Source organism: Pollicipes pollicipes, unplaced genomic scaffold, assembly GCF_011947565.3.
Source record: "Pollicipes pollicipes isolate AB1234 unplaced genomic scaffold, Ppol_2.1 Scaffold_4002;HRSCAF=4701_pilon_pilon_pilon, whole genome shotgun sequence".
Lineage (NCBI taxonomy): Eukaryota > Metazoa > Arthropoda > Thecostraca > Pollicipedomorpha > Pollicipedidae > Pollicipes > Pollicipes pollicipes.
In genome coordinates, this window is record NW_023596420.1 from 4303801 (window position 1) to 4331564 (window position 27764).

At 53.9% G+C, this 27764-nt stretch overlaps 1 protein-coding gene across 1 annotated transcript in view; it reads right to left on the reverse strand.

Moving 5' to 3' along the window:
* Positions 1–5423: 5423 nt before the first annotated feature.
* Positions 5424–27764, reverse strand: part of LOC119093416 (protein turtle) — a 93249-nt gene continuing 70908 nt past the window's right edge. Inside the window, exons 12-19 of the mRNA XM_037216371.1 lie at positions 27506–27678; positions 27041–27109; positions 21287–21472; positions 15679–15906; positions 14932–15001; positions 8459–8657; positions 7742–8389; positions 5424–7654 (exon numbers count right to left, since the gene is read on the reverse strand). Coding sequence (XP_037072266.1) covers positions 6980–7654; positions 7742–8389; positions 8459–8657; positions 14932–15001; positions 15679–15906; positions 21287–21472; positions 27041–27109; positions 27506–27678 — 2248 coding nt within the window. The 3' untranslated portion in view covers positions 5424–6979. The remainder of the gene's footprint in view (positions 7655–7741; positions 8390–8458; positions 8658–14931; positions 15002–15678; positions 15907–21286; positions 21473–27040; positions 27110–27505; positions 27679–27764) is intronic.

A 27764-nucleotide genomic window follows, 5' to 3' on the forward strand; every position in this document is an offset into this window, starting at 1 on the left:
CCTGTTCGTCAATGGCTTGACATCCCTTGCGCCAATTTAAAGTTTTGATATACCAAGGGCAGTGATCTAAGTCAGTTAAGAGATCACCTTAAAATGTTTGACCACAACTAACTTTTTTGTGGATCATTTGCCCATTGTTCATTATGTGTTTTAGTAATACAACATAATAATACCTACCATTAACAATTTCAGTTTCTTCGGAAAACTGTAAGGTCAATGATCTGCAGTCAGGTAACTGTCTGCTATTTTGCGTTTTTGACATTTTAGGATTCTGGTTACCTCGCATTTGACCTAAGGGAAAAAGTGAGGTGTGCCTTATGGCATGACTTGACGCGACCTTCAAACTGGATCAAATTGTTTTATCATACGGCGCTGGAAGTCAGAGATCCCAGGAGGAGTCATTCCCCCCCCCCCCGGCCGGGCGCAGTTGTGTCTTGGACCCCCGGCCGGGAGCCGTTGTCTGGACCCCAGGCCGGGCGCAGTTGTCTTGGACACCCGGCCGGGCGCAGTGTGCTTGGACCCCCGGCCGGGCGCAGTTGTCTTGGACCCCAGGCGGGTGCAGTTGTCTTGGACCCCGGCCGGGCCGCAGTTGTCTGGACCCCAGGCCGGGCGAGTTGTCTTGGACCCCGGCCGGGCGCAGTTGCCTTGGACCCCCGGCCGGGCGCAGTGTCTTGGACCCCAGGCCGGGCGTGTTGCCTTGGACCCCAGGCCGGGCGTAGTTGTTCGGGCCCCGGCCGGGCGCAGTTGCCTTGGACCCCGCCGAGCGCATTAGTTTCTTGGACCCCAGGCCGGGCGTAGTTGCCTTGGACCCCAGGCCGGGCGTAGTTGCCTTGGACCCCCGGCCGGGCGTAGTTGCCTTGGACCCCAGGCCGGGCGTAGTTGCCTTGGACCCCAGGCCGGGCGTAGTTGCCTTGGACCCCAGGCCGGGCGTTAGTTGCCTTGGACCCCAGGCCGGGCGTAGTTGCCTTGGACCCCAGGCCGGGCGTAGTTGCCTTGGACCCCCGGCCGGGGCGGTTGCCTTGGACCCCAGGCCGGGCGTAGTTGTCTTGGACCCCAGGCCGGGGGGGGTTAACACCATGGAGCTATCCAGATCGCCGTTCTCCGCCTAATTACGGGCAAACTCCGCATCTCCTAGGAGTCCGCCCTATTGGTGAAAGCATGCGAAACCGCTCCCAATGTATCGACACAAGCTCTTATTACGGAGATTTGATGCACGGGCAGCTGCCAGACCCACGCAGCCCACTTAAACAATGCTGTTTTGTTGGGCGGCTCGATTTCATCTCTAGTAGATCAAAGGCGTTGAACCAAAATATGGTATATAAATCACAGGAGCACATAGGCATGAAGTCATCCAAATTTCCTACATCACTTAGACATGTTCGGTAAGACTACACGGCGGCTTTAATCCCCAGGGGAGGTAGCAGCCGTCGGTAACAACAACAGCCACGAAAGATGCATCAACATCGTGAATAGCAATGTTGACAAGGACACGCTGACGTCGGTATATCAACGGCGGAGGGTAGTAGAAGAACCGGAGTCGGAGTCAAAGGGAAGGAGGGAGAGTAGCCAGCTACGTCGTGATATCAACGAGAGCCGAGGGTAGAAGGACCGGAGCGACAGTCAAAGGAAGCGGAGGGAAAGGAGCCAGCTACGTCGTGAATATCAACGAGAGCTGACTACCTTCCCCGGCGCCGCCCGGACCATCACTAACCCACCGCCGACCCGACCCCAGGCGTGACCTACTCTCCTCCTTTGATTGGCCGGGTCACGTGACCACGTAGCTTCGAGAAGAGACGTGAAAGTAAAATGTCTCCTTACAAAACAGTCGGCCGCTCTTGAGATTCGAACCCAACACGAAATGCGTACACGCCCACAGCGCAGACGCGCTAAACCACTGTGCTACCGTGACGGCGCCTACGTCGGCAGGACAGAGGGGAACTAATCACGTACACAACAATACTAATAGCACCCTCTTCACAAACGCAGCAAGCATACACAATCAGCACCCGCGGATTCCAAGCACAACACTAGCTCCAACTCCCACAGATCTACAATTTCCCCACGCCTCCGCCATGTCGCATCTGCCTTGACAGCCCTGCCACAATGCAATTACTATGTGGCATACACGAAACGCGCATTCACAAATATGGAGGCGCCGTCCTTGTTCGCAGAGATTCGAAATGAATACCACAGAGAGAGAGAGAGAGAGAGAGAGAGAGAGAGAGAGAAGAGAGAGGAGAGAGAGAGAGAGAGAGAGAGAGAGAGAAGAGAGAGAAAAAAAAAGTATATATATATATATATATATATATATGTATATATATACATACATATATAATATCGACGTCTCCCGAACGGATAGCAACACCGAAGTTGCATTTATCCGCAACCAGCATAGTAAAGCTAAACGCCTTTCATATTATCATGCGGTTTACACATCGGAGTTATTCGCAGCCTTTTCAGCACTTTGCTACCTCAAACAAACACACCAATTAACAGTCGTCTGTACGGACGCGAGCTTTTCCTCGCACGCCTTATCATTGATACATAATTCTAGTCAACCTTTGACCCATACAATTCGCGCCACATCGTCCTCAATTCCTGGATACAAGGCCGATCTGCCATCTAAGGGACGACCTCGCAGAGGCTGCAGCCAAACAGACTCTTGACATGCCTGCCCGTAACCACCTTTCTTGCTCAGTCTATGATTTTCTTGCTGTCATCAATCTGTCATATCGCTTTTCTTACGGCGTGAATGAGATCAGCACGGGCGTCAGCGCACGTACCACATCAAACCAAGGAAAGCTCGCTAGTTTCCGAATGGACCCCAAAACTAGTTCTCGCATACATCATCGAACGCAGTCCGCCTTCACTCTGGCGGACCATGTCCAGCCACATACTGTGCTTGGCGGCACATTTCATACTCACTTGCCCCATTCAGATGCTGCCATGTTAAGCTCGTTCTGTGCACAAAGACAGACGCCCATTGACGGTGCCTTCCGTCCCCGGTGACTCTCACTGAGAACTCCTTTTGCTCTTCTTCGAATTTCAGCCAAAAAATTTGCTAATTACATTAAGTAATCAAATGTTAAGAGGTTTTCACCTGCTCAATTGCCAACGAATATGTTTTCTTGGTTGCCAATAGGTTTTGTTGATTTATGTTATGTTTATCACCATTACAGGTTTGCCATAAACATTTGCCATAGCATTTGCCATAACATTGCCATTCAGCCAAAACGTGCTGGTTTTTTCACTTGCATGTGTGTTTTCAAAGCACACTTCGGCATTAACGTGCTGATTTTCTCCATAAGTTAAGAAATCCGTTTTTATTAATATGACTTGGCCCGAATTACATCACTTAAAACGACAAGGTCACTCGGGGCAAGGTAACCCCGGGCAAGGTCACCCGGGCCCGCCTTCCCCACTTGCTGCGGGTAGCAACCTGGTCCAGGTCTCTGATGGACCCAACCACGGAGCCAATGGCCAGTGCGTGGGGAACTCCATGTGCCGTGCGGGAAAACCTTTTCTGCAATGTAATGATCACCCGCCATCCAAGGGTACCCTTGTCTGTGAATAAACGGTGCGGGTATGTGTTTCGTGTTTTACGTTGCATTTGCTACCGAAAGAAATTAGCTGAACTGACGTAACTTCGCACACGTTTTTCTTGCATCGATAACAGAGAGTATTAGCCGGTCTAACGTAATGCACCTGCCCCTGTCCCTTGCTTCGCGCCTGATGGCACAAGCCCACTTAACGTACCTCTTTCATCCCTCATCCATTGCAGAGTAAAACGGAGCTGGATTTACACTAATCCCTCTGACGAGACAAGAAGAGCGCGCACGGTGCGTGCGCTCTCAAGCTGCCAAGAGGCCCACGTGCGTTAATGTCAATGTAAAGACAGCACTGGCTGCATCGATGGGCCATTTGCTATGACATCTATTGTTCGTCGCCCTAACCATCGGTGAAGTCGTGCATATCATCACCCACTGTTAGTACCGACGGCTGGAGGCGCTCGTCCTTCCCCTCTCCTCTTTTCTTTCGCTCAGCCTCGCTTCGCGTATTATGTGGCGGGGACCGCCTGGCCCATCCGTCCTGTGATAGTGGCTGGTCTGGTGTTACGGCGCGCTCCTGTCCTGGAGTGGCGTCGGGGACGGCGGCCCTATCCGTCTTGTGACAGCGGCTGGTCTGGCATCACGGCGCGCTCCGGTCCTGGAGTGGCGTCGCTGCTGGCAGTTCGCTAAGCCCGCGGGACGGCGGCCCTATCTGCCAGTAGACGTGCCTAGCCACCCGAACTAGGTGACCCGATCCCTCTTTCGGAGCTTGTGGTTGAGACGCCTCCGGGACTTGCCATCGTAAATTGTCTATCATCCGCCCAGCATCGTGCCATCTGCGATGAACAAAGCGTGGCGTGGCGCCGGACGAAGCTCGTTGAACCACACGCCAGTGCAATGTTGAAATATCAGTGGCATGAGCGCATACTGATAAAAAGGACACATTATGAAGTACATAGCGCATCGCATCATAGCCACAATCACTCGCACATCATGCGTGCTCAGTTATGAAAGGCACCAGCGTTCATCAGCGGCACACAAAACACCCAGCGATCCGGCGCTCCGCGCCCTTACGGTGGCCCTTCATACAGCTTGAGAGGTCCACATGCGTTTGTTTGTTTATTGACGAGGTGGTTCCTTTCTCGGATGGATAAGCTTTAATGTCATCTTGAACGATCATTGATGGGAAGCTAAAGGGATCATCAGAGCGATCAAAACACCATCAAACAAGGAATCCGATGCTCAGTTTGCTGCTTTGTCAGCGAAGCACTTGTAGGATTGCGATGCAGTCAGGGTAGAGGTCTACAAGAAGGGAGCTTTTTTTAAAGAAAACGCCCCCTGGAATCTTGGATCCGCGCCTCGTGTGTAACAAAAAACAAATGAGAAGGGGTCTAGGGCTGGCGCTTCGGTCGCAGTAACGGAAATCAATTACCGCCACGTGATCTGGTACCGTTGGTGGGCAGATTTACCAGCATGGCTCGATGACATTTACGCTACATGCGTACCTCGGGTGATAACTGTGCTGATTGTCGTTCGTACATTTTTCACCGCATGACTGCTTCCTTGAATGGAATTGTGATCGGTTGAATACAGTTATTCCAAGCAAACAAATGGAATTTACTGAAGTTCTAGATCGCAGTGCCTAATGCAATCACCGGTCGCATGTTTTAACGCATTGATGGAAACGAAATGCCACCAATGAAACTGTATCAAAACCGCACAAAAGTAGGACAGCTTTACGTGTTTCGCGCCATCTTGAAGAGGCCGTCATTCTGTTGCCCCCGCTCGCAGTGACTGGTCCTTAGTCCGTGCCAAAAGTTCTTGTGCTGCATTAAGGTCCGTCATCTGCGCTGCGCACACCACAAACACCATCGACATTGTACAAAAGACACTGTATTTGCCAAGTGGTACAGTATATAATACATGTCATGCGAAGCGAAAAGCATGATGCTGTTAGGCGGCCGAAGCGGCCATCAGTCGGTGTGCGGCCGAGCGCCGGGGGGATGGGCCCTCTCGGGGTTTGAGCATCAGTCGTAGCAGCACGCCCGTGACTAAAACATGCCCGTGAGGTATGTCAGAGGGGAAAAACACACAACATATCGCGCACAGTAACACACCGGGCCACGGAGCCAATGGAGCGCGAACCAAAGAGAGAGTCGGGGGAGGAGGCGGCGAGACAGTATCTCAGATAAGGCCGAGGGGGGGGGGGCAGTATCTCAGGTGAGGGGGTCTGCAATGTATTTGAGCCCCACGACTTTATGGACAAACAATGGCGCATGATATAAAACACGAGTCATCACACAAATTTTCAAAAGCTCAACGCACCATGGTCGAAGTCGAGTGGAAACCAGGACGTTGCGCACAAATCAGCTTGTTTTCGCAGAATTGGCCCCCTCTAACATATTTCCTACGCCTGTGCACAGGGCCACAGGCCAGCCAACATCACCGGGCTCGACGATTCTCAACAACATAAGAAGCCCGGCAAGAATCGCTCCAACAAAACAACAGGAGATTCCGGCAACAACAACGCCACGCACATTCCTACCACTAAACGGTGGGCACAGTGACTGGGAAGTCACTGCTCGTGTCGGGCATACCGAGGGCCGGGGAGGGGGGGGGGGGGGGGCTCCATCTGTAGTCGGCAACGCCGCATTTGGTCACGGTCCAAATGACGTTAGGCGAGTCGACATGTGTAACTACAGACCAGATTTTCGGCATCACCAGCTACGACACCCTCTCGGTCCCTCCATCATCGCGGCCTCAACAGACGGGCGTGGTGGGTGTCGCTAGGCAACGCAAAAGGAGTCGGCGGCACTGGGCTCTGGCGAACGGCTGACAACGCCCAGTACTGCTGACCATTCCGACCACGTCAGACTACCGACCGGCACCGTTTAACTGCACTACACAGGTTCTCGGGGATGGTGGCGTTTTGAACAACTACGGAGAGTGAAGTGCCTGCGCGGCCTAGGTACAACAATACAAAACACCTCTATATACATGGGTCGGAGTGCGTGGGCGACGCCGACACGTCACGCATCTTCGCATCTTCACGCTTATGTACAACCTGCGAGGAGCCGGGGAGGGGGAGGGGGCTCCGAGAGTTGGTCGGCCCGAGAGGACCGGTTATCACAGGAACAGGTGCGACCGAGCGGGCGGCGCGCGCGCGCCAGCCGCCGCCGGTCCACGCCGCACCCCGCCACACGCTAGCGGCCGCCGCGACGGCGCCATTAAAGCTGTCACATTTGAACCAAAGAATCGCAGATGTAATGCCACAAAACCTCCCGCCGTGCAAAAAAATATCGAGCAACAGCACGGCGCAAAACGCAAACACACGATTGTACTCTGATGGCGAACGTAAAGCATGAATGGCAGTAGCGTTAGCGAACACAGGGGGGGGGGGGGGGGGGGGAGTGTGCGGCTCCGGGACTGTTTCAACAGACCGTCTCGGTGATGGGCTCGTCGCCAGAGCGGTGCCGCCGGGCGCGCCGCTGCCGGTACTGCTGAAACTCCTGGCGCATTGCCTGCACACGAGCCTCCATCTCGGGCACGGGTCGCGGCCGGGAACGGGTCAATGGCGGCGCGCCGCCCGGCGACTCCGTGCCCGGCGTCAGCACCGGGTCGAACTCGTAGTGGTCATCAACGGAGATGTCGAGCGGTTGCGGGGGCGCCAGGTAGGCGGGCGGCGGCAGGTACGCCGGCAAGTGCGTGCCGGCGCGCTCCGCCGGACGCCAGTGAGGCGGCGGGAGTGCTGCCGGCGGCGGCGGCGGCGGCGGCGGCTCCAGTTGCGAGTCCGATATCTGCTGCGAGATGCCCGACGACGAGTGGGTGCGCTGCGACGTGTTCTTGCTGCCGGAGCCGAGCCCGCTGGAGCTGGACTTCTCGTGCGGCGGCGGCTCGTCGTCGGGCCAGCGCGAGAGGGCCGGCGCGCTGGCCGGCCGCAGCAGGCCCAGCTGGGAGCGCACTCGGCCGATGGCCGCCTGTAGCTTGTCGCGCGTGTAGGCCAGCGGCCGGTCGGTGCGGCCCAGAGAGCTGGCCGGAGACTCTTCGAGTGCGGGGTGGCTCGGGGCTGCGGCCCGCTGCACCGGCGTCTGCGGCTCGGCGCGCGACACGAGCCGCGGCCGGCTGGGTACGGGCACCGGCGGCGGCGAGCTGGTGGCCAGCGGCCGCTGCGGCCGGTAGGCGTCCAGCCCGGCCGGCCACGGACCCGTGTTGGCGTACACGGGCTGGGCGCGCTGGCGCGGGCGGGGACGCGGGATGTCGGCGATTCGGGGTGGCTCGATGTGGCCCACCATGTGCACGTGCTGGCCCGAATCACGAAAGGCGAGCCGCGGCTGCAGCAGGCGTGGGAGCCGCGGCTCGGCCACGGGCGCCCGCCAGCGGCCTTCCACCGGCCAGTTTTCGTAGTGCGGCCCTCCAGCGTCGGCCGCCGCCGCCTCGTGGATGGTGCGCAGCGCCGGCAGCCGAGGGTCAGGCCGGCGCACCGGCGTCTCCTGCGGGCCCGCCTGGCGCTCCCGGAAGCTGGGCGTCTGCAGCTGCGACAGCGACGACAGCACTGTGCTGGGGAACGTTCGCTCCACAGAGCCGGGCACCTGCACCGAGCTCAGGTCGGAGAAGTCGAACGGGCCCAGCTGGCCTCCCAGCGGGCCGGGCGACGAGGCGCGGAACCGGCGACCGTCCGGCGAGAGGGCCACGTGCGGCGACACGGCCGGCGCCTGCTCGGGGATCTGGTGGCGGCCGAAGCCGTGGCTCACCCGGCGGCCGGCCGGCACCGGCGTCGGCTCTGGGGAGCGCCGGCCGCGCTCCACGTGATAGATTCCCGTTCGCAGCGGCTGCGGCTGCGACTGCAGCTGCCGGCGCCGCCGCCGCTCGCCGGAGTCGGTCAGGAAGCCGCCGTCGTCGTCGCCATTGACGACGAAGCGACCGTCGGGGGTGCGGGTGATCCAGGCCAGTGGCTGGCTGTACTCCATCTCGACGCTGTAGACGGTTTTGGCGCGGCGCGGCGTCAGGTCCAGGTCGTCGATCAGACTCTGGGAGAGGCCGGTGGACGGCCGCGGTCGCCACAGCAGCTGGCTGGCGTGCCGAATCAGACGCGGTACTCGGCGCACGTACCTGCGGCAGCAGCACAACGGCCTAATCACACCGCTAACATACGCCGTACGATCTACATTCCCGGCCGGAAAACGCGTCGGCTCCGGTCCTACCCAATCTGTGAACGCGCCTTAAGTCTCCAGTCTAAAGCACGGCGGGATCAAGGATTCAGCCAAATTCGACACTCCTTAAAGTTCAGCCTCTTGAAACAGTAGGGCAGGCAGGTGAAGCAGTGCAGCCCAGACATCCGGCGGTGGTCTCAATGGCCCTATCCGGCAGACAAGTTTCCCAGATATCCCCAATCCCGTTTGTCTCGTCCTGTCGCAAAAGCGAATAAGTAGGGATCACGCCATTGTTTTGCAATATGCTGAACTGCATTAATGTCATAAGCACCTTCTATGCGTTAACCAGCGCTTTGGTAATTTACGACTATAATCTTTCTGTAGGATGTTCGCAGCATTCGGGCAGAGTTTGATTTTACAATTTGCGTTTTGGTCACCGTATCAGAGTTTTCTAAGAAATCATTCATTCCCATAGATAAGGCAGTAGTCGTAGTCTTATTCCTCAGAAAAACCAGGAGAATGGATATATGGTTAGGTTGACATTTCGGCAGCATGCCTTTATCGAATTAATAGCAGACGTGAACTCCTTACGTTACATATAATTGACTTCTGCTATGTTTCGATAAAGACATCTCACCGAAATGTCAACCCAACCATATTTCCATTCTCCTGTTTTTTCCGAGGAATAAGACTACTACTACTGCCTTATCTATGGGAATAATGCTCCTCGCTAATACACTGAACAACTTGCGTAAATCATTCATTCTTGCGAAATGTTAAATGCCAGTACACTAATGTGCAACATCGATGCGAACGGAGCCATTACACCAACGATGAAAACTTTGTAAGCAGCTTATCAGGGTTGCCTTACCGGGCCGCACTCTCCCTAAATAAATATTTTGATGTACAAAACAAGAGCTGTAAGTAGGACGGGAATTTTGCGCCGTATGATAGCACGTGTCTAAAGAAAAGGATTCTGTTGTTTTTTTCCTCCAAAAGTTCTAGCCCGCTATATTGTCCAATGTTGACTGACGCATTTGACAAATCCCGCACCGAAGCGCAGACTTTACAGTGCTTTGAACTGCCCTTTTCGAGCAAACATGCCTTCCCGCATCAGCCATAGCATAAAGAAAACAAAACTAGAGACGTTGGAGATACAGCAGCCAAACTCAGACACACGGACGCATGACATTTCATCGGTCATGTAAGGAAACGGCCCGTGTGGGTGGGTGCCCCGCCTCGGCACCAAGGACGCTCGGTCACGAACAGTTTGGAGTATTGTGTACAGTCAGAGTACTGGGTACAGTTTGGAGTACTGTGTACAGTCAGAGTACTGTGTACAGTTTGGAGTACTGTGTACAGTCAGAGTACTGTGTACAGTTTGGAGTACTGTGTACAGTCAGAGTACTGTGTACAGTTTGAAGTACTGTGTACAGTCAGAGTACTGTGTACAGTCAGAGTACTGCGTCGTGCGGATCTCACCATCCGGGACAGTCATCTGTGCACGGCCGTATAGACTGCGAAACTGAACTCTCCTTCTTCGTCGCATCTACACTCTTGTGGACCAATCGCAACAACGACAAAGCGCCATTGTAGCAAAAGCATGGCGCAATGTCAGCGATTTCATATTGTGAAAGTTACAAATGACACCTCTGCGCCCCAGTCGGTCCCGGTGATGCAGTGGCTTTGATACGGTGGGTTCCGTCTGAGACCCGTCGTCCCATCACAAAGAAATGAGTGCGGATCCGCGACATTAATGATGCAGCAACACCTACTGGCGCCAGCATTGCTATGCCTCCACATTTACTGAATATGCTTATATGCGACATCAGTGCTGCACGACAAAATGCATCCTTCAAAGAATATACCCATCATTAGTTTGACTTTAAAAACTTCTTGTTTTACTTACACTTGACTTTATTTATAATGCAAACTTCCACGCGACGTTAGTGCTGCACAACAAAAGTCATGCTTCAAAAACTTATACCAGTCATCGTTTCAACTACACAGAGATTCGTGTCGTATAGCACTAATATCCTGCATGAGTCTTTGCAGTAGAAGTAATGTTGTGCATCAATAAGGTTGTCGAGCTATTGCTGTACCAGCTTTGTCGGTCGTGCTTGTCGCCACACCGGTGGATGCGTCACCAAGCACGCCGTAATGGCGATGCGCCATCCCAAGCCGCCGCGACACACAGCAGAGGCTAGCATACACCACACACAAACAGCAAGGAGACAACAATTAATATTCGCCAAACTAGCGTGTTTTCACCCTTGCCCTACGAGAGGGTCTCAAGCCCTCCCAAGGTCTCAAGAATTTGATAAGCCAGCGCCACGAGGAAAACGCCCCTTAAGGTACTTGTCAAACCATATCGGATAGGTGTGACTCAACGATGGCGAATGTGACCTTTGATGGATCAAATCAGGTCATAGGGGTTAATTTGGCTATTAATCGAACCCCCTGCCATCTCACGAACTGAACCTGCAACGCCAGTACGGGACACGTCATTAAATAGCTCTTGGAAAACAACTCGACGAACATCAGAGGGCGTCGACGGGTGTAAGCTGCGACATGCCACGTCTGGGCAAAACAGTGCAGGCTGTTTCCCGTCCTTCTACGTTACAAAAACAATAAAGAAAGTCCCGCTAATGATAAAAACGAAGCGAGAAATTTCTTCAAAAGCCCCAAATTTATGTCAAAAAGGCACATTGCACGTTCAAAACGTCATAAGTCAAGGTTCAAAGTCCGACCAAGCAAAAGACGCAATGGATCATACGCCGTCAAGGTCAGGAACTTCAGTAAACTCGGTCAGCATTTCGGTGCAGCGCTCAGAATCAGATGTTCAGCCGTTCAGAAGTTCTTCAGGAAAAACCTCACGCGAGTCGCCGAGCTGGCTCCCCTCGAAGGGCGAGCATTAGCTCGTCAGTCGCCGGCAATGCCGCGATGTGAAGGAACAGGTAGGGCGGCATGCACCATAACCCACGTACTAAAGCAAGCATGCACACCGTGAAATGTGAGCAGCGTAGGTTAAGCGCAAGCTTGTGCTCAATGACTGTTGGGCTGCCATATCCATTCGAATCTTTCAATTAATGCAACGTGCAGGAAGAGCTGCCTAGCTAGCGAACAGCTCTGCCATAGCGGCTACAACTCTCCCCCCAGCGACGGGCAGACCGATGTCGTCGTTGGTGTCTCTTTTAAACCTACCGCTTTGATTGAGTGTCAAAATGGCTCACGTTGATACAGTCACCAATATATATATATATATATATATATATATATATATATATATGACAGCCCCCCCCGCCGCTGCACGAGTAGGATGGGAGGCAGGCGCTCTGACCGACTGAACCAGGGCAGGGACACGGCTCTCGTTGTGATAGCAGTCCCCAACAGTCCTCGGTAAGTGTCACGCACCTCACATTTGTTACCCAGCTACGTACACCTACCACAGGCAGCCACCGATAGAGCTGCGGCCCTATCTCCTATGACACCTATATGCACACTTGCCGCCACCGAACCCCGCCCGTGTTAAGGGTCCTATCTCAAATGTTCCCGTGGTATCCATCCACAGCCAAAGCCATTGTCGCTCCTGGCCTCATTTCCGTTGTTTCTCACTGCCTCCCGACTGTCCATACTCTCCATCAGCCGTACGGTTATGGCTCTTCGGCTTCCGATAGTCTCTCACTGGTTGCTGCGAATGTGTGCGTGGTTTATCCAACTCCTACCAAGCAACCTTATCCGCACATCAATGAGACACATGATCGACGTATCTAAATCGCCGATTATCTCACTTTTGTTCTCCGCATGTTATACTACGCATCGAATTTATATGCATTCAGCTCTCTGAGTAACCTCCTTGTTCCACGCCCTGTCAGTGCCACATTATACTGCATTACACCTGGCCTAAAAGGGACCGGTCGTGATTCGCTATCCCGCTACCAGCGCTGCTGGCTGGCGCCAACTCCGGTGAGTGTGCCGGCCAGGTGCCACACCACACACAGTTACCACGCGTAATGGAGAGAGGCGTCGGGCGCAAGCAGCCGTCGGTCCATTTGCAGTGGAAAACCGCCACCTGGCGCGGAGCCAACGCAAATACATCATTGGCACCGGCCGTCAAGTAACGAGAGCGCCAGGAAAGCTCATCAGGCAGGCGGGAACAGGAGAGGGGGGGGGGGGGGAAGGCAGCCGCACGAGGGGGAACCACACGTTCACATCCGACCCGGGAACACATGGCTCTCTCTCTCTCTCTCCTCTCTCTCTCTCTCTCTCTCTCTCTCTCTCTCTCTCTCTCTCTCTCTCTCTCTTTTTGCAGCTCCGTCAAATGCGCACTACATAAAAGGCAAACATAGCTGACAACAGACGCATTAACTGGTTGAGCTCCTCACACACTGTGGTGCTGACATACAGCCTGGCACCTGGTAGTGAAAATAACTATCTACGGTGTGTTAAAAAACACAAACACAAAAATCAACCACGGCTGTCGGCACACCAAAAGATCGAAGCTCTCTGTAACGGTACGCATGCCAGGGATGAGACAGACACCTTGGGGTAGTCCCAATGTCCCATGAACGGCATTCATGCAGAGGGTACACATTCGTAGCACATCTAGGAAGATTACTGAACTGGTAATTACATGGTTGATTCGTCTAATAATGGTCTAGCGACGGTCCGTCACCTTTCTCGAGCGTCCTGAGGTGTAGCGTGCGGGCAGAGAACAGACGATCGTCATCATGTGCGCAACACATCACATAAATACTTCGATCTCATTTAAGGGAATATTACACATTTGACGATATTGAAGCAAGCATCCGGTATGATGAAAAGGCAGGTCTAGATAGCATAATTTCTCTGATTAGTAAATGCGCTCCTCAATACACCACTGTCACATTACGTACCGTACCTCGCACAGCATTGGTTAAGAACCAATTGTCGACCGTCATATCTGGTTATTTTGCTCACAAACGACAGATATGAACGTTCAAGATGGCTACTTCAGTTTAAAAAATTCATACAAATGCGGAACACTGCCGTTAAAAGGCGGTCTGGCACTGAAAGCACATCAAGCAGACGCTTACAGATGACTAATTATTGTGTTACTATTAGGCGTCAAATGCAGCCAGAAGCATTACTGGCAGTCACAATTTGCCGAACAAACAGCAACTTGTATCTCTTTGACGGACGCGTAATTGCTCAAGGAAGCGTTTTACAACCATACACTATGAAAAGTACAAAAAAAAACACCGCTGATTAGACATAACCATCCCATTCATTGATCCCAAGAAGTGCTGAGTGTATCGCAATTTTGCAATAGAAACCATCCGATCCTGTCAGACCATGCCGTGCATGGAGTCGCATCCAATCAGCCAGCGATCGGTGGCCGCCGTTGATGGCCCGGCCAGCGATCATTGATGGCCGACCAGCGATCACTGATGCCCGGCCAGTGGTCCTTGATTATTCCAATCACGTCATGCTATTCTCCCATTACAGGACGGCATTGAATAGCGCGGTACATATATTACATTATAACTGAGGATCTGGGGCGTCTGATGCTTTTATGATGTTCTGGTTGTTCCTTGCGACTAAAATGTGGACTTCCCAGGTTCAAAATCCCATAAAAAGGTGACGCATTGCCAGTTCTGAGAGAGCTGTGGGCAATTGCACCGCCGATTTTTTTTGTAGTAATATATATGCAAACACACAAGAAATATGCATGTACAGAACTGCGTATGAAAGACAAATTATATCATTTTGTAAGGCCGCTGAACAATGGCGGGTCATAGTCAGACCATGGCTGTCAGCGAAAGCAATCGCTTATGAGTTGTTCATTCTAATACGACAACGGAGTATTAGACAAGTTTCAAATCGACTCATATGACAAAATCTGCTGAAATAAACATCAAGTCTGTGGTTATCTTTAAAAATTCGCAATTATCAGCAGCCCTCCTCCACAATGCACAATTCAGTGCTAGTCCGGTGTGTTCACGTTTACTGCTGGTTGGCTCGGACGGAGTGACGTCGCTGCGAGGCCTTCATAAGGCTCATGAGGCTTCAGCGCTAGAGGAAGTCCCAACCGTTTCAGCTTTACGTTTGTGCCCAAAACGCGGCACTGAGCATTACGCCCAAATCACCAGCAAAAATGGACTGATTCTTCCCACCGCCACCACCGCCGCACAAGCCACAAATCAAATCGTCTCTACAGCAAGCCCCACCCCACCGAACTGGAGAGCACTTACTTCTTCAAAGGCACAGGACTATGCAGACCGTTGCGCGCCTCCGTGACGCGACACGCCACCATGTTGTACTCTGCAACAGGGGAGAGGAGCGGACGGCGCCGCGGCGTCAATCCTGAGCAAACATCAAGCGGCACGCCGGCGGCACCGGCCAAACGGCCGCGCCGGCCAGCTAACCTTGTTAGGTATGCCATTCGTCGACAGCACCGATCAGCCATGTCGGCCGGCCGACTGACGCGAGAGCGAGGCTTCCGGCCGCCCAGCCGGCGCCGGGGCGGCGCGGCCGGCCGGGGGTCGTCAGCCATGACACTGAGCGATGCTGGCACCGGCACACCAATGCAAGCGCGGCACCCGGCTCACTGAAGCGTGAGGGTCGCCGGCTGATGGTCAACACACATACAAACACACGGAGGGCATGCAGACCGTGCGGTGGCGCACGCACGCGCTCACGCACGCACACACGTGGCGCGCCGAACCGGCAGGTCAGATGACACGTGTAGAAATGAGCCGACGCGCCGACCCAGCGCTCCCGTCCACCGTTCACAAACTGATGCAGCAAGCACACACACACACGTGGGTCGGGCGAGCTCGTTAGTCCAATGTTATTTATGACGCATGCTTCTTGATCCAGTTTGGAAACCCCTCCAGCCATTAGCATAGACTGACGCTCAGTACGCTTCAGGTTGGCATGACCGCAAAGTGAGACCAAGATAAAACAACTGTCACAAAGCACATCTCTCATGCACTCACCTTTCTCTTGTTTCCTTCGTTTGCGCTTGTTGCATATTTTGACGGTGCACACCGAGAGGATGATGGAGACGATGAGCAGGAGCAAGCCGCCGACCAGCGCCGCAGTGATCGCCTTCTTCTGGATCCGGTCCGACATGCTGTATTTGAACTCGGCGCTCGAGCTGAAGCCGGTCGACGTGTGCGCGTACACCCGGAACGCGTAGTCGCGGCCGCCCTGCAGGCTCCGCACTGCCAGGCGGAGAGCAGAAAGTCAGCTCCAACCGGCTCCGACACGGCTGACTGGCCGCTCGCTAGTTGGGGACTGACTGGCCGCTCGCTAGCTGGCTAGCTGGGGACTGGCCGACCGCTAGCTGGGGGATGACTGGCCGCTCGCTAGCCGGGGGCTGACCGCTCGCTAGCCAGGGGCTGACCGCTCGCTAGCTGGGGGCTGACCGCTCGCTAGCTGGGGGCTGGCCGACCGCTCGCTAGCTAGGGGCTGGCCGCTTGCTAGCCAGGGGCTGGCCGACCGCTAGCTAGGGGCTGGCCGACCACTCGCTAAGGCTGGCCGACCGCTAGCTAGGGCTGGCCACTCGCTAGCTAGGGGCTGGCCGACCACTCGCTAAGGCTGGCCGACCGCTAGCTAGGGCTGGCCACTCGCTAGCTAGGGGCTGGCCGACCGCTCGCTGGCTATGGGCTGGCCGCTTGCTAGCCACAAGCTGGCCGACCGCTAGCTAGGAGCTGGCCGACCGCTGGCTAGGGCCTGGCCGCCCGCTAGCTAGGGGCTGATCTGGTCGTACGAGGGTCTGCCCCAGTGGGGCGGGGGCTGTCTCAGGGGTGCGAAGGGTGTATTTCAGCAAGGTAAAGAATCCATCCCAGTTACGTCTCAGCCTCATCGACAGCCCGGAGACGAGAGCGGGAGGGACAGGGGGAGGGGCAGGGGCGCCGGGCGCCCGGCCAGCGGACGCAAACTTCGCGACCTGACGAGGCAGCCGGCACGCTCAGGGTTCAACAGACTTTGGTAAATTGAACAGCACCCAACAGAGCGTGGCGCCGCTGCCAGCGAGAAATTCAGCCGTCAAGACAGGGCGCGCGCCCACGTCGCTCGCGACCGTATGCTTGCGTCGAAAAGCGCTCATCAACCCTGTGACTGCTTTACTAGTTTTCTGAATATTGGTAGCTGTAATTCCAATCACAGCATGTCGATATAAAAGGCGAGATCAGTACATCGACTGCTGCAAGAGCAGAACCGGTGTGTCTCGAGCTTTAGTTGGAATTCTAAATAGTACCACGTCCTTTCGCAACCATCATTACACTATATGCATACCGCGTCACGTTTCTGAAGAGCTGGAAACTAAAAACCAGAAGAACTTACGTCTTTAGAAGCGCAGGGCTGTGAACTACACCGATCTAATCTTCAAGATGGCAATTTCAGTTCAAAACCACACACAAATGTGGAACACTCCCTTTAATGCCACCGTGTTCGAACCCTCCCCGCCGAGCCCACCCAAGCATCGTGACGTCCACCCAAACATCGAACGTGACCGAGGCCCAGATGATCACCTTTCTCACACTTCAGAAACGCCTACTTCTCCTCTGCTCTCGGCTTTGATCATGCACCATTCGCTGACCGCCCTGGACGTGCCGGGACGCACCCCTGCCAACGGATGGCTGACGTGTGACGTCATCGTAGCCCGGGAACGCACCCTTGCCAACGGATGACTGACGTGTGACGTCATAGCCCGGAACGCACCACCGTCACCACCGTAACGCACCACCGTAGTGCCACTGCAACACCGTCAAAATACGATGATATAAATTTTAATTATATTCGAAATTATGAATTCCAAGTTATGCTGTCTACGCTCTTTAACAGCACTACGCTCCTTTCGCTGAAGGCGCACCCAGCGTCCGCACGGCGACGGTCGTGCGCGCATCTACTGGAGCAAATAAAAACAGCGTTTGTGATTGGCCAGCGAGCAACAGCCTGTTACCAACAACTTGGTTGGTTGAAGTTTGGACCGGTGCATAACATGGAGCATGTGACACTATACTACTCCGCTTCCCAAAGTCGAAGTAGCCCGGAAGAGCCTCAGAGGTTTACGCCACTTATAAATGTCAACGCCAAACGCCAGGGGGAAAAATTTCAAAGCCATAGTCAAACGCTTCGTTAAATTCGCGGGATAATAACTTCTTGCTCGAACACCTTTTTGTCTAAGCAGAATGTTTCAAGCACCCGTAGCATTTTTACACCAAAATTTTGAGTGTATTGCAAACATTACAGCACACTGATAAAACAGTAGCATTAGCTTTGTTTCTCGGAAAACCAGGAGAATGGAGATATGGTTTGGTCGATATTTCGGCAAAGTGCCTTCATCGAAAAAGAACCAGAAGTGAACTCAAAATTGCCCGCCGATGATCCTACTCTATTTTCTAGGTTATTTCTTGCCACAGAAAGCCACAGCTCCTACAGGACACCAACATTCAGGGAAACAAACAAAGAGCGATTGCCATCCACCACCAAAATACAGTGCCCACTCAAAAATGAGAATACGCGGACACGTGTACATGCAAACGAATTCAAGCAAACAGGCATTAGGCATCCGCCTAACTCAAATGTGCATACTCGCTTGCTTGCACTCGCATGCCGTACATCTCTGAGATACTCTCTTAGGCAACACAACAATGAAATGAACAAATTACATTGACCTGGGGTCAGGTATAAAGGTCACATCAAGGTCAAAATCAACCTGTTTTATTGCTCTAGCGCGTGCTGTGAGGGACAGTTCCTGGTGCTCATTCCGAATTTATTCATAAAAAGAATCGCATCATACATCTTCCATGGGTTTCTTAAAGATCAGAAAAGGTCACTGACCAAAAATGACCTAAAGTCATCATCTTGCTTTTTGGGAACATACCGCCTAGCGAAACCTTTGTCGTTTATACAAATTTAAAACTCACAGCAGTTTTGTATGCTTTCGGTCACATGACCTTCAGGTCAAACTAGGTCAATAACCTAAAATGAGGATGTGGCTTTTTGCTTAGAACAGTTATCTAGGTTCTAGGGGCACTTAAGAGACCAACCTGAAACCTGACCTTCTTGGAATTTGGTTTATTTGATCCTAAGGTTCAACCGGTAAGGTATTTTACCTATGAACCTCAAACTTTGACCTAAGCGAGGTCACGTACAGTCAACACTCCCTATGGATTTAGTGTCTCTAGCTCTCTTAGTTCCTGAGGTCTCAGGGATCAAACTAACCCTCACCCGAGCGAAGGGTATCCAACCGGCACCCTGGCGCGTGTTAATGTGCGCCTACGGCAATGTAAACAATTGGAAACAACATGGTTAACCATAAACCGCATGTTGCCTGGATCTTAATATCGGCCCCAAAAGGGCGCAATCATCGCTGGCTTTTAGAGAATGTTGAAAACTAGAGGAGGTCTGTTTTTTGTGGGAATAAATAATGTTTATAAGCTGCTGATTATTGATTGGTATTGACAAAGCCAGCTCGGCCAAACAGGGTGGGCATCCATTGGGCACCATCATCAAAAGCGCATTCTCACGCTAGGGTTTGACGCAAGTCGTCGAGCGACGAAGGCGGCTTCATTAGCTAACAACAATATGATCGGACCCGTTCCCAGGTCACGCGCTGTGGCGTCCTGACAGCGAGGCGGCTGGCACGACACGGCTGCCCTTCAGGGGGAGGAGTCAGACCGGTGCAGTAACGCCACTCGGGTTTGTGGCGTCCTGACAGCGAGGCGGCTGGCACGACACGGCTGCCCTTCAGGGGGAGGAGTCAGACCGGTGCAGTAACGCCACTCGGGTTTCGATGGCCGCTCGAAATGGGTGCATTACGTCGCCGACTGGCGGCCCCACCTTAGCCGGGCGATGCCAATCGGTCCAGCAGGAGCGGCACCTCGGCCCGGCCATTACACGATTGGAGCCGCGAGCCGCGCGTGGCTCGTGTCACGGCTGATGGAGATGACAGGCGCTGATTATGCAGACGCAGGGTCCCGCGGTCCGACGGCAGCCGGCCTGTTTGCCCCACTATGTTTGGCACAGTAAGTTTTCCGCATAATTTCACAGATTATAATGGCTCGCATCGAACAAAACACTGAAAGCCAATTTTCAATGACGTGGAGGCCTGTCATGCAGCACGCCTACCTTGCAAAGAGGACATGCACTACCGCTGTCGGCCCCACTGCGGCTTCACGAGATATAGTGGCAGGCGCAGTTCTGGATGTAGCACGACTCTTTGTAATGGCATACAGCTGCACAGACCAAGTACCAGCCACACAAAAGGAAACGACCATTGACACCGACTTCTCTCAGTGCGCTCACCTGCTTTGATAGAAACCAGTGAGTAACGACAACACAAGCAGAAAACGCCGGCCATGAGTAGGCGTTCGATCGAGCATGAAAGCCACCAGTACTCAATACATCAATAACAGCTTCAGGCTATGGGTTTAAAGGAGTCGACCGAAACTTCCCAACGTCTCGAAACATGGCGCCCAGCGCACCAGCTATACACCTCGCCTATGCCTCGGCCTTCGGCGAGAGTTGCGCGGCCTGTCATCGACCTGACGGATGGCTAGAAATACCCGCTCCGAGCGGGCGGGCGGCCGCTCTGCCCCAACCGGCAGTCGTCCGGCCTGGCGGACGGGCGGCCGGGCCCGGTGCGCACATCGATCTGCGCTTCTGCCACCGGACACAGCGCCCCGACTCGGGCCGGTGGTGGCGGCGCGGTACCGGGTGCGGATCTGCACTTCTGCCACCGGACACGGAGCTCCGACTGGGGCCGGTGGTGACGGCGCGGTACCGGACCGGATCTGCGCTCCTGCCACCGGATACAGAGCCCGACTGGGGCCGGTGGCGGCGGCGTGCGGTACCGGACGCGGATCTCCGACTAGAGCCAGTGGTAGTGGCGCGCGGCACCGGACCGGATTGCAACAGACCGGATTGTAACACATCTTCGCAGGGGCACACAATCCACACCGAGCACCAGTGCATACTGCAGTGCATTTTTGCTGTGCCTGGGCAAAGTCTCTGGGAAGATGCTCTCAACAGCCTTTAAAAAAATGTGAGACGCCTTCATAAAGGCTGCTTCATCCACTACGGCTCACCAGCTACTTGCACATGGAGTAGGCGGTGTGAGCATAGACGAGAAATCAGGCAAAAACAGACCGAGAAGCCAGGCAGAATGTGCGCCGTCGGTTGCTACGATGGGAAGGATATTGCACCCAGCATAGCGGGAATAACCAGGCACCAGCGCGCAGGGCTGGATATATTCGACGCGGCGGTATTTGGTACCGCCCACATACATAGGAATGATGTGCCTTTATGTTTCGGCCACCTATCGCCATGTCTAAATCTGACGGGAATGTCGTATAAACAAATATCCGCCCATAACGTGTCGAAATTGCCAGAACTGTGGCATGAACTACGCGCACATCACTCCGCGCTCCTGCCGCCGGTCACGAGGCTCGAAACGGCGCCATCTTCTTGGCAAATGATTCCGTTTTACTTTGTGCAGAAATGTTTGCAGACTGGCGCAGACCGCAATCACGGACTAGTCTGTTTACACAGACACTGGGCGTACGTCATCCGGGCCATAGACACGTTCTCACTCACCCAGATACTGTGTTTCAGTGAGCTGCTCGTCGCCGAGCTGCTTCCACTTGCCCTCGCTGGGTTTGAACTTGATGGAGTAGTAGAGCACATCCACGTCCGGCTTCTCGATCGGCGGCTTCCAGGAGAGCAGGAAGCCATCGGGCGCGTCCTCCATTTTGATGTCCCGAGGCGGGCCCGGCTTAGGGCCTGAAGCCGGGATCACACACGCCGCGTCACAGGTCGATCGGTGTGACGGCGCGACAGACGGCGCAACAGGCTGGTCATCGGCGAACGTGTACTACGCGCAGCCAGACAAATCTTAGATGCACGGAAACCAGACCTGTTTCGGCCAGATACAAAGAGCGCAGATGAGACGAGATTTCAATGCCGTAAAAATTCTCAACGGCCTATGCTAGACGTGACCCACGCACCATCAGTGCCATCCTATTCCCTTGTTTGTTCCGGCATTACAAACATCATTAACACTCAACGGCGCAACAGGAACATGCGAACATGCTGTCAAAGGCTGCAAGCTACGGATCGTTCAATGAAGGATGCAAAAAACCACTGCGAGACAGATGAACACATCATGCAAATAAAGAGAACAAAACCCGATTCCGTATTACCTTTGGACACAAAAACTGCCGGAAAATATCCTGTGCCGGTCTGGTCGGTCGGCAAACCACCTGTCCGTCAAATAAACAAACAACTCAACATCAAATAAACCATCGGACGGAAGGCAAGCGCAAACAGCTGGAGCCGACGCGCTGAGTCGGCCCGCCGCCGGCATAAACGAAAACCTCAGAGGCGGTGCGGCCGACGTACAAACGCGGGCTCCAGTTCCAGACGGCCGGCGGGTGCGGCACTCAGCCCCGCCCCGCAGGCCGTGACAGGAGGCCCCGGCCAGGGCTGCCCAGCCCCGGCGGCTCGGCAAGGCGCCGGAGAAATCACGGATCGGTGACGGCCTGGCAAGGAAGAGTGGTGAAGAGTGGTCCATGGAGAGGCAAGACAGGAATCACAGCTGTCCCCAAATCGACCATCCACCTCCCGATGAATGCAGTGTCTTTTTACACAACGTCGATTGAATGTGATGTGTGAATGCGTCACACGGCCAGACGGCGGTGACGAAAGTTAGACACATTTTCGGAATTTTCGCCAGATACCAAAGTGCAGGGAGTTTCTCACACTTCCGCAGGGGCTGGATTAAATTGCATAATGTCTATATTTGTTTCCTAGTCAACAGCTCATAAAGACAATTTTGGCACTCACATATGTATTTGTTTGGGGGGAGGGGTACAACTAAGGAGCAAACACAGAATCCGCTCAATATTTTAAGCACTTTAACTGCGCCATGCAACAATTTTGTGTATTTTTTGTGGACCTACCCAATCTGAGTCAGGTCGAAAGGACATCAATAATCTGATCCACTGCCTACAACACGAGTGACACCTCGGAATTATTTGATACGAGACACCTGCATGGCCATGTACTATCACACGCCCGCCAGATGTTTCTTCTAAGGAGACGTATGAACAGATGTCTGCTAACATTAATCATGTTTGAAATTATCCAAGCTTGAAGAACCCGTCCGTTAACGGGGGATTCATGAGCTGGTATTCCGAGGAACAATTGCATGGCGCATAAGCCTATGTCATGCTGTGAGCCAATTCCAGTTTCTGAGATAAAACTATGCGCTTTGCAAAGGAGTGCGAATGGGTATTACGCCACGCGACATTGTCTAATTATCATATAGTAGAGCACTCCTGTTCATTATTCATACACGTCGTTGCCAGAAAAGCGGACGGATTTATATCATTCCTTCTTTAGTCGTTTTTTGCATCGTGACACCAAACATTGGTTTTCGGAGTATTCGATGCTATTTTGTATCTGACCACCGGGTTTTTCATGCCCCACTTAGCTTGAACGGTGCATCATGTACCACACGTAACCCGTAAATCGTTTCAGGCCCCGTACCGCTCGGCTGCACGCTGTTAAAATGACGGCGTGGTGCGTCTCTGGCTTCATGGTCTTTACGACCATTCACGTGCGCTTTTTTAGGTCCGGGATGGTTTCCAGGCCCCACGAGTGTGGATGCAATTTCAAATCCCCCCAGAGAAAGCAACCTGGGGGACGAAACCGACAGCATGTACGGGCCAGTTGTTTGTCTCTCTCAATGCAATTTATCCTAGTCTCGACCACTTTCTGAGCCACTGTCTCGTCTCTTTCGTTGTTGTGACGTCCTCCCACCACTCTGGCTGGCTTGACATGTCCTCACTGTCCACTGCAGACTCGCCTCAAAGCCGCCCAAAACTCGTGAAGGGCCGCCAAGCACCACCCGGCCCCCACGGTCGCTGCAGACCTTCGACACGGACGTTGTGTGACCATCTGCAGTCGTAGCGCTCTAAAACTCTCAATCATCCTCACGACTGCTGATGGTGCGTCAGGCGGTACACTTTTCCCTGTGCAGTGGTGCTTCACAAACCTCACTGGGAGTATCCGTGCACTCAAAACGATAGTTTGGCTGTTGACTTTAACGTCTGACGACACGCGCTTCTCGTCGCTAAACCAAACTTGGTACATGCGTGACGGTGGACTTACAAGAACGTAGGAACCAGACACTGAAGCACGTGCACGCTGTCATCGATTAGTAAGAGCTTCGGATGTGAGAGGCATGGGAACAGGTTGAGCTCTTGTCTTGCCAGCCCTCCAGCAGTTGCCTCGCCGCAGCCTGCTCATGCCGGACCCGAAGAGTGGATTTGTGGGGGCTCCGCAGCAACACCTGTCTTGCTTTTCAAATTTCGGTTGGGATTCTTTTGGTGCCTTTCCTTGTTTTCTCGGGCCGACTTCGTCACGTTTTCAAGACCGCCATTTGCGAGAAACTTGTGCCCATTGAGCTAAACCGCGTTTGATGGACGCGCTTTTCGTGTCTGCCACTTGAATTGCTATTCGGGATTTTGAGTGCCGTTTTTGCGTCTTGACGACTTATTTTGTTACAAACCACCATTTTGCTACGTTTACTTTCTCTTCCGTGCACGGCATCATGGTGCCTCTAGATTGGCATAGATATGCGACTAAAAATCATTGAGGTGGTTTTCACAAGTCATTCGCATCGTGTAATCGTTTCCTATGCCGACTGCTACTGCTTTTCCAGGAGGAAGTATGTCCGCTTTTCCGGGAACTCCCGGTGCAAGACGAGCCTGGGCTCTGGCGAAAATGCTCGATGTAAATCCATGATGGTAATGTAAATACAAAAAATGCAGAGACCGAGGGCGAGAGCAATCATAAAAGACATGGAAATGTAGATGGAGATGTAAGAGATGATCTTGGAGATGGTCTAATCTTGCAGCTGGCTGTGCTCCCTATTCGGCCAATTGGACGTGTTTCGTATATTGTGAGGTCATCTACATATTTTCAGCGATGTCCCGTCTCAAAAGCAGCAGTCGGTTCTATCGTGTCATCAAATTGCAGTCCTGTCTATTGTACGCATGCCGTCGTGAACAGGACCACCTGTGCACCTGCGTTGGGCAGACCTGCACGAAACAAGCTGCGTGTATCGCAGCCTAAGCAAGACGCGCCGTCTTCATGTCATCCAGCGACGGAGCATGGCTTGCTGAGTAGTCAAGTCGCTTCATCTTAAACACAAGCCTTCCACTCATGATATCGGTTCGAGTTCCCCAAAGTGATTATTTTATTTTACGACCACTTAATAAGGACCCCACACGGCCTGATAGGCAAGCGAAGGAGGGGGTGGATCTCTGCTCTCTCTCTAAAACCGGCCCCTTCCTCCCAAGGAAGCTAGATCCAAACAACTTTCTCAGTACGGCTGTCTTCTGCCTCTTAAATGATCTCTCCATTTAAGAGATCGACATCAGGTAAAACGACGGAAGTAACTTCCAGGCAAGGTCAAGTTCGCCAGATACCTACGCACGCGTATGCAATTACAGACACATTGAATGTTTCGGTCCCAGCTCTGTTTTGCCTTGTTTCGCTTTGCCAGCTTAGCTCTGTTTCCAGATCTTGCTGTTTTCCAGCTGTGTGACGGGGCTATCAGGTGGCGTGGCGTGGCGAGGCCTTTAAATCAGACCGAAGCAGGGCCCCCTCCGGCGAGGGGGCCATCAAGGTGGTACGTGGTGAGGGTCCATAGCCCGGCAACAAAACTTCTCTCTCCTCTCTCTCTCTCTCTCTCTCTCTCCTCTCTCTCTCTCTCTCTCCTCTCTCTCTCTCTCTCTCCTCTCTCTCTCTCTCTCTCCGCTCTCTCTCCTCTCTCCCCCCTCTCTCTCTCTCCCCCTCTCTCTCTCTCCCCCCTCTCTCTCTCTCCCCCTCTCTCTCCCCCCTCTCTCTCTCTCCCCCTCTCTCTCCCCCTCTCTCTCTCTTTCTCTCTTACTCTCCCTCTCTTGCTCTCTCTCTTACTCTCCCTCTCTTGCTCTCTCTCTTTCTCTCACACTCTGTTTCTCTCTCTTGCTCTCTCGCTCTAGTACGGCTGTTATGCGGAGCGCGCCGGCTGCCGTGACAGCGCTCGGTCAGCCTGGCCGAGACAGCCCAGTGACAGGGCGCCGGAAAGCCGAGGCGACTCAGGACCGGCTACAGCCAGCGTCGGCGGCCGATCGATCCGGACGCAGCGGCCGCCAGCGGCGTCTCCGGCCGCCGCCGACGCACAGCGCGCACGCTGGGGCCCGTCCTCATCCCCGGATCCCCACCATAGGTGATCGTGAAATTTCAGTTCAACGGCAGAACTTTCTGGCGGAAGTGTTATGTGTCTCAATGCTCGGCACGATCCTTCCCACCATCTCGCCTCGTCTGACCTCGAGCGGTCGCTGTCACCGGTCACACTCCATCCCAGCCCGTGGAAAATAGCGAGCGCATGCAGGCGCTCGGCGCTCCAACTGATGGAGCCACGGGCCGGGCATATGTTTCTAGAGACGGCTGATACATACATTAAAAGGGGGATTTGCTTCCTCTAAATTACTTTTGATTGCTTTAACGCGTTGCATGCATTGGGAATCGCACGTTCTGTCCGCACAGTCTATGCATGGTATGTGCGCGTACGTGCTGTGTACACATGCATAGACATACTATGCGCGTAAGCATATGTAGACTATGGACCTATATACATGCATACTATGGACGCATGAATATGCATGTTGTGCATTTTTGTAAACAAATCAGATTCGCTTTTGCATTGTCCACGTCGTTTAGCCATCATTCATGACTAGCCATCACAGGCCAAATGTTTGTAGCTACTTTTGCGTTCGGCGCACAAGGCACAAACCAGCCTAAGATAAATCATTCTGGCATTTGAGTCTAGCTCGGATAGCCTGCAGCACGCGACTGAACTCATGATCTCTTCTGGACCATTAAACACCCAATGGAGCAGTGCCAAATTCAAGCACGTAATGCCGAAATGGCGGCAATCATTTCATCCGGTCGAGAGATCATTCTTCGATAATGGCTCAGCCAAAATGGCCATCAGAGCGCGTGTCGGAGACCAGGACGGTGCTGCGTGCAAGTGAGAATGTAAACTACGGATGACATCGCAGCAGCAACACTACGCACAAAAGGACGACAGTCATGCAACTCAAATCTTGAACTTCAATGGAGCCGTGCGCTGTCTGCAATAAATAAATCATACGACTGCCGATGCTTATGTTCATAAAGTAAGCAAAACAAAAAATGCAGCCCAGGAAGCGCGACTGCCAGGCCCGGCCTCTGGTAGCGCCGCTGGTCAGCGAGCGATCCCGGCGCCCGAGCCCATGGGGAGGCCTCGGGCCGGCTCACCGGCGGCAGCGGCGGCCTCCTTCCGCGAGGCTGCCGGGTCGGCCCCGGGTAGCGCGCTCTGGCCTACATCTGGCGGCACAGGGCGCCGGCGGCCGGTCAGGCCGGCGCTCAGCCGAGCCCAGCCCGCCGCACCGCCACACCGCGCCCGTCCATCCGCACGGAAGCGGAACAAGGAACGGGAGCCATCGGATCTTCGATCGGGCAGCCGCCGCGGACCGCCTCCGCCCGGCAGCCAACAAACTCTGAACAGTGCAGTTACGCATCACGACCCCTTAGTTGAGCTGGCACAATGAGAAGCTGTATTTTCGGATCACCCAGAGTCAATGCTGGGCCCATATCTTCTCTTAAGGTGGTATCTTACCATGCATTGTTACGCTGAAAGTTGCCGAGCGTAAACCCGCACTCAGGGCAGCACTCAAAACAAGCCAGAGACCGTCGCAGGCGGGCCTTGGCTCGCTCGCCTACCGAGAGTTTTGACGACCACTCTTTCCGAGAACGTGCCGTCGCCGATGTCGTTCTTGGCGGCCACCATCAGCTCGTACAGCGTGCCGGGCAGCAGGTGGTAGATGGTCACGCGAGAGGCGCCCGGCGGCTGCACCTCGTACGTGTTCCAGCTGCCCGTGCCGTGCTGCTGGTACCTGCCGCCACGGCCCATCCACGTCAATACAAGCTGCCCTCAGTGGTGCATCTCGACTAGCGGCTTCGCTGCAACAGCTGGGGTATC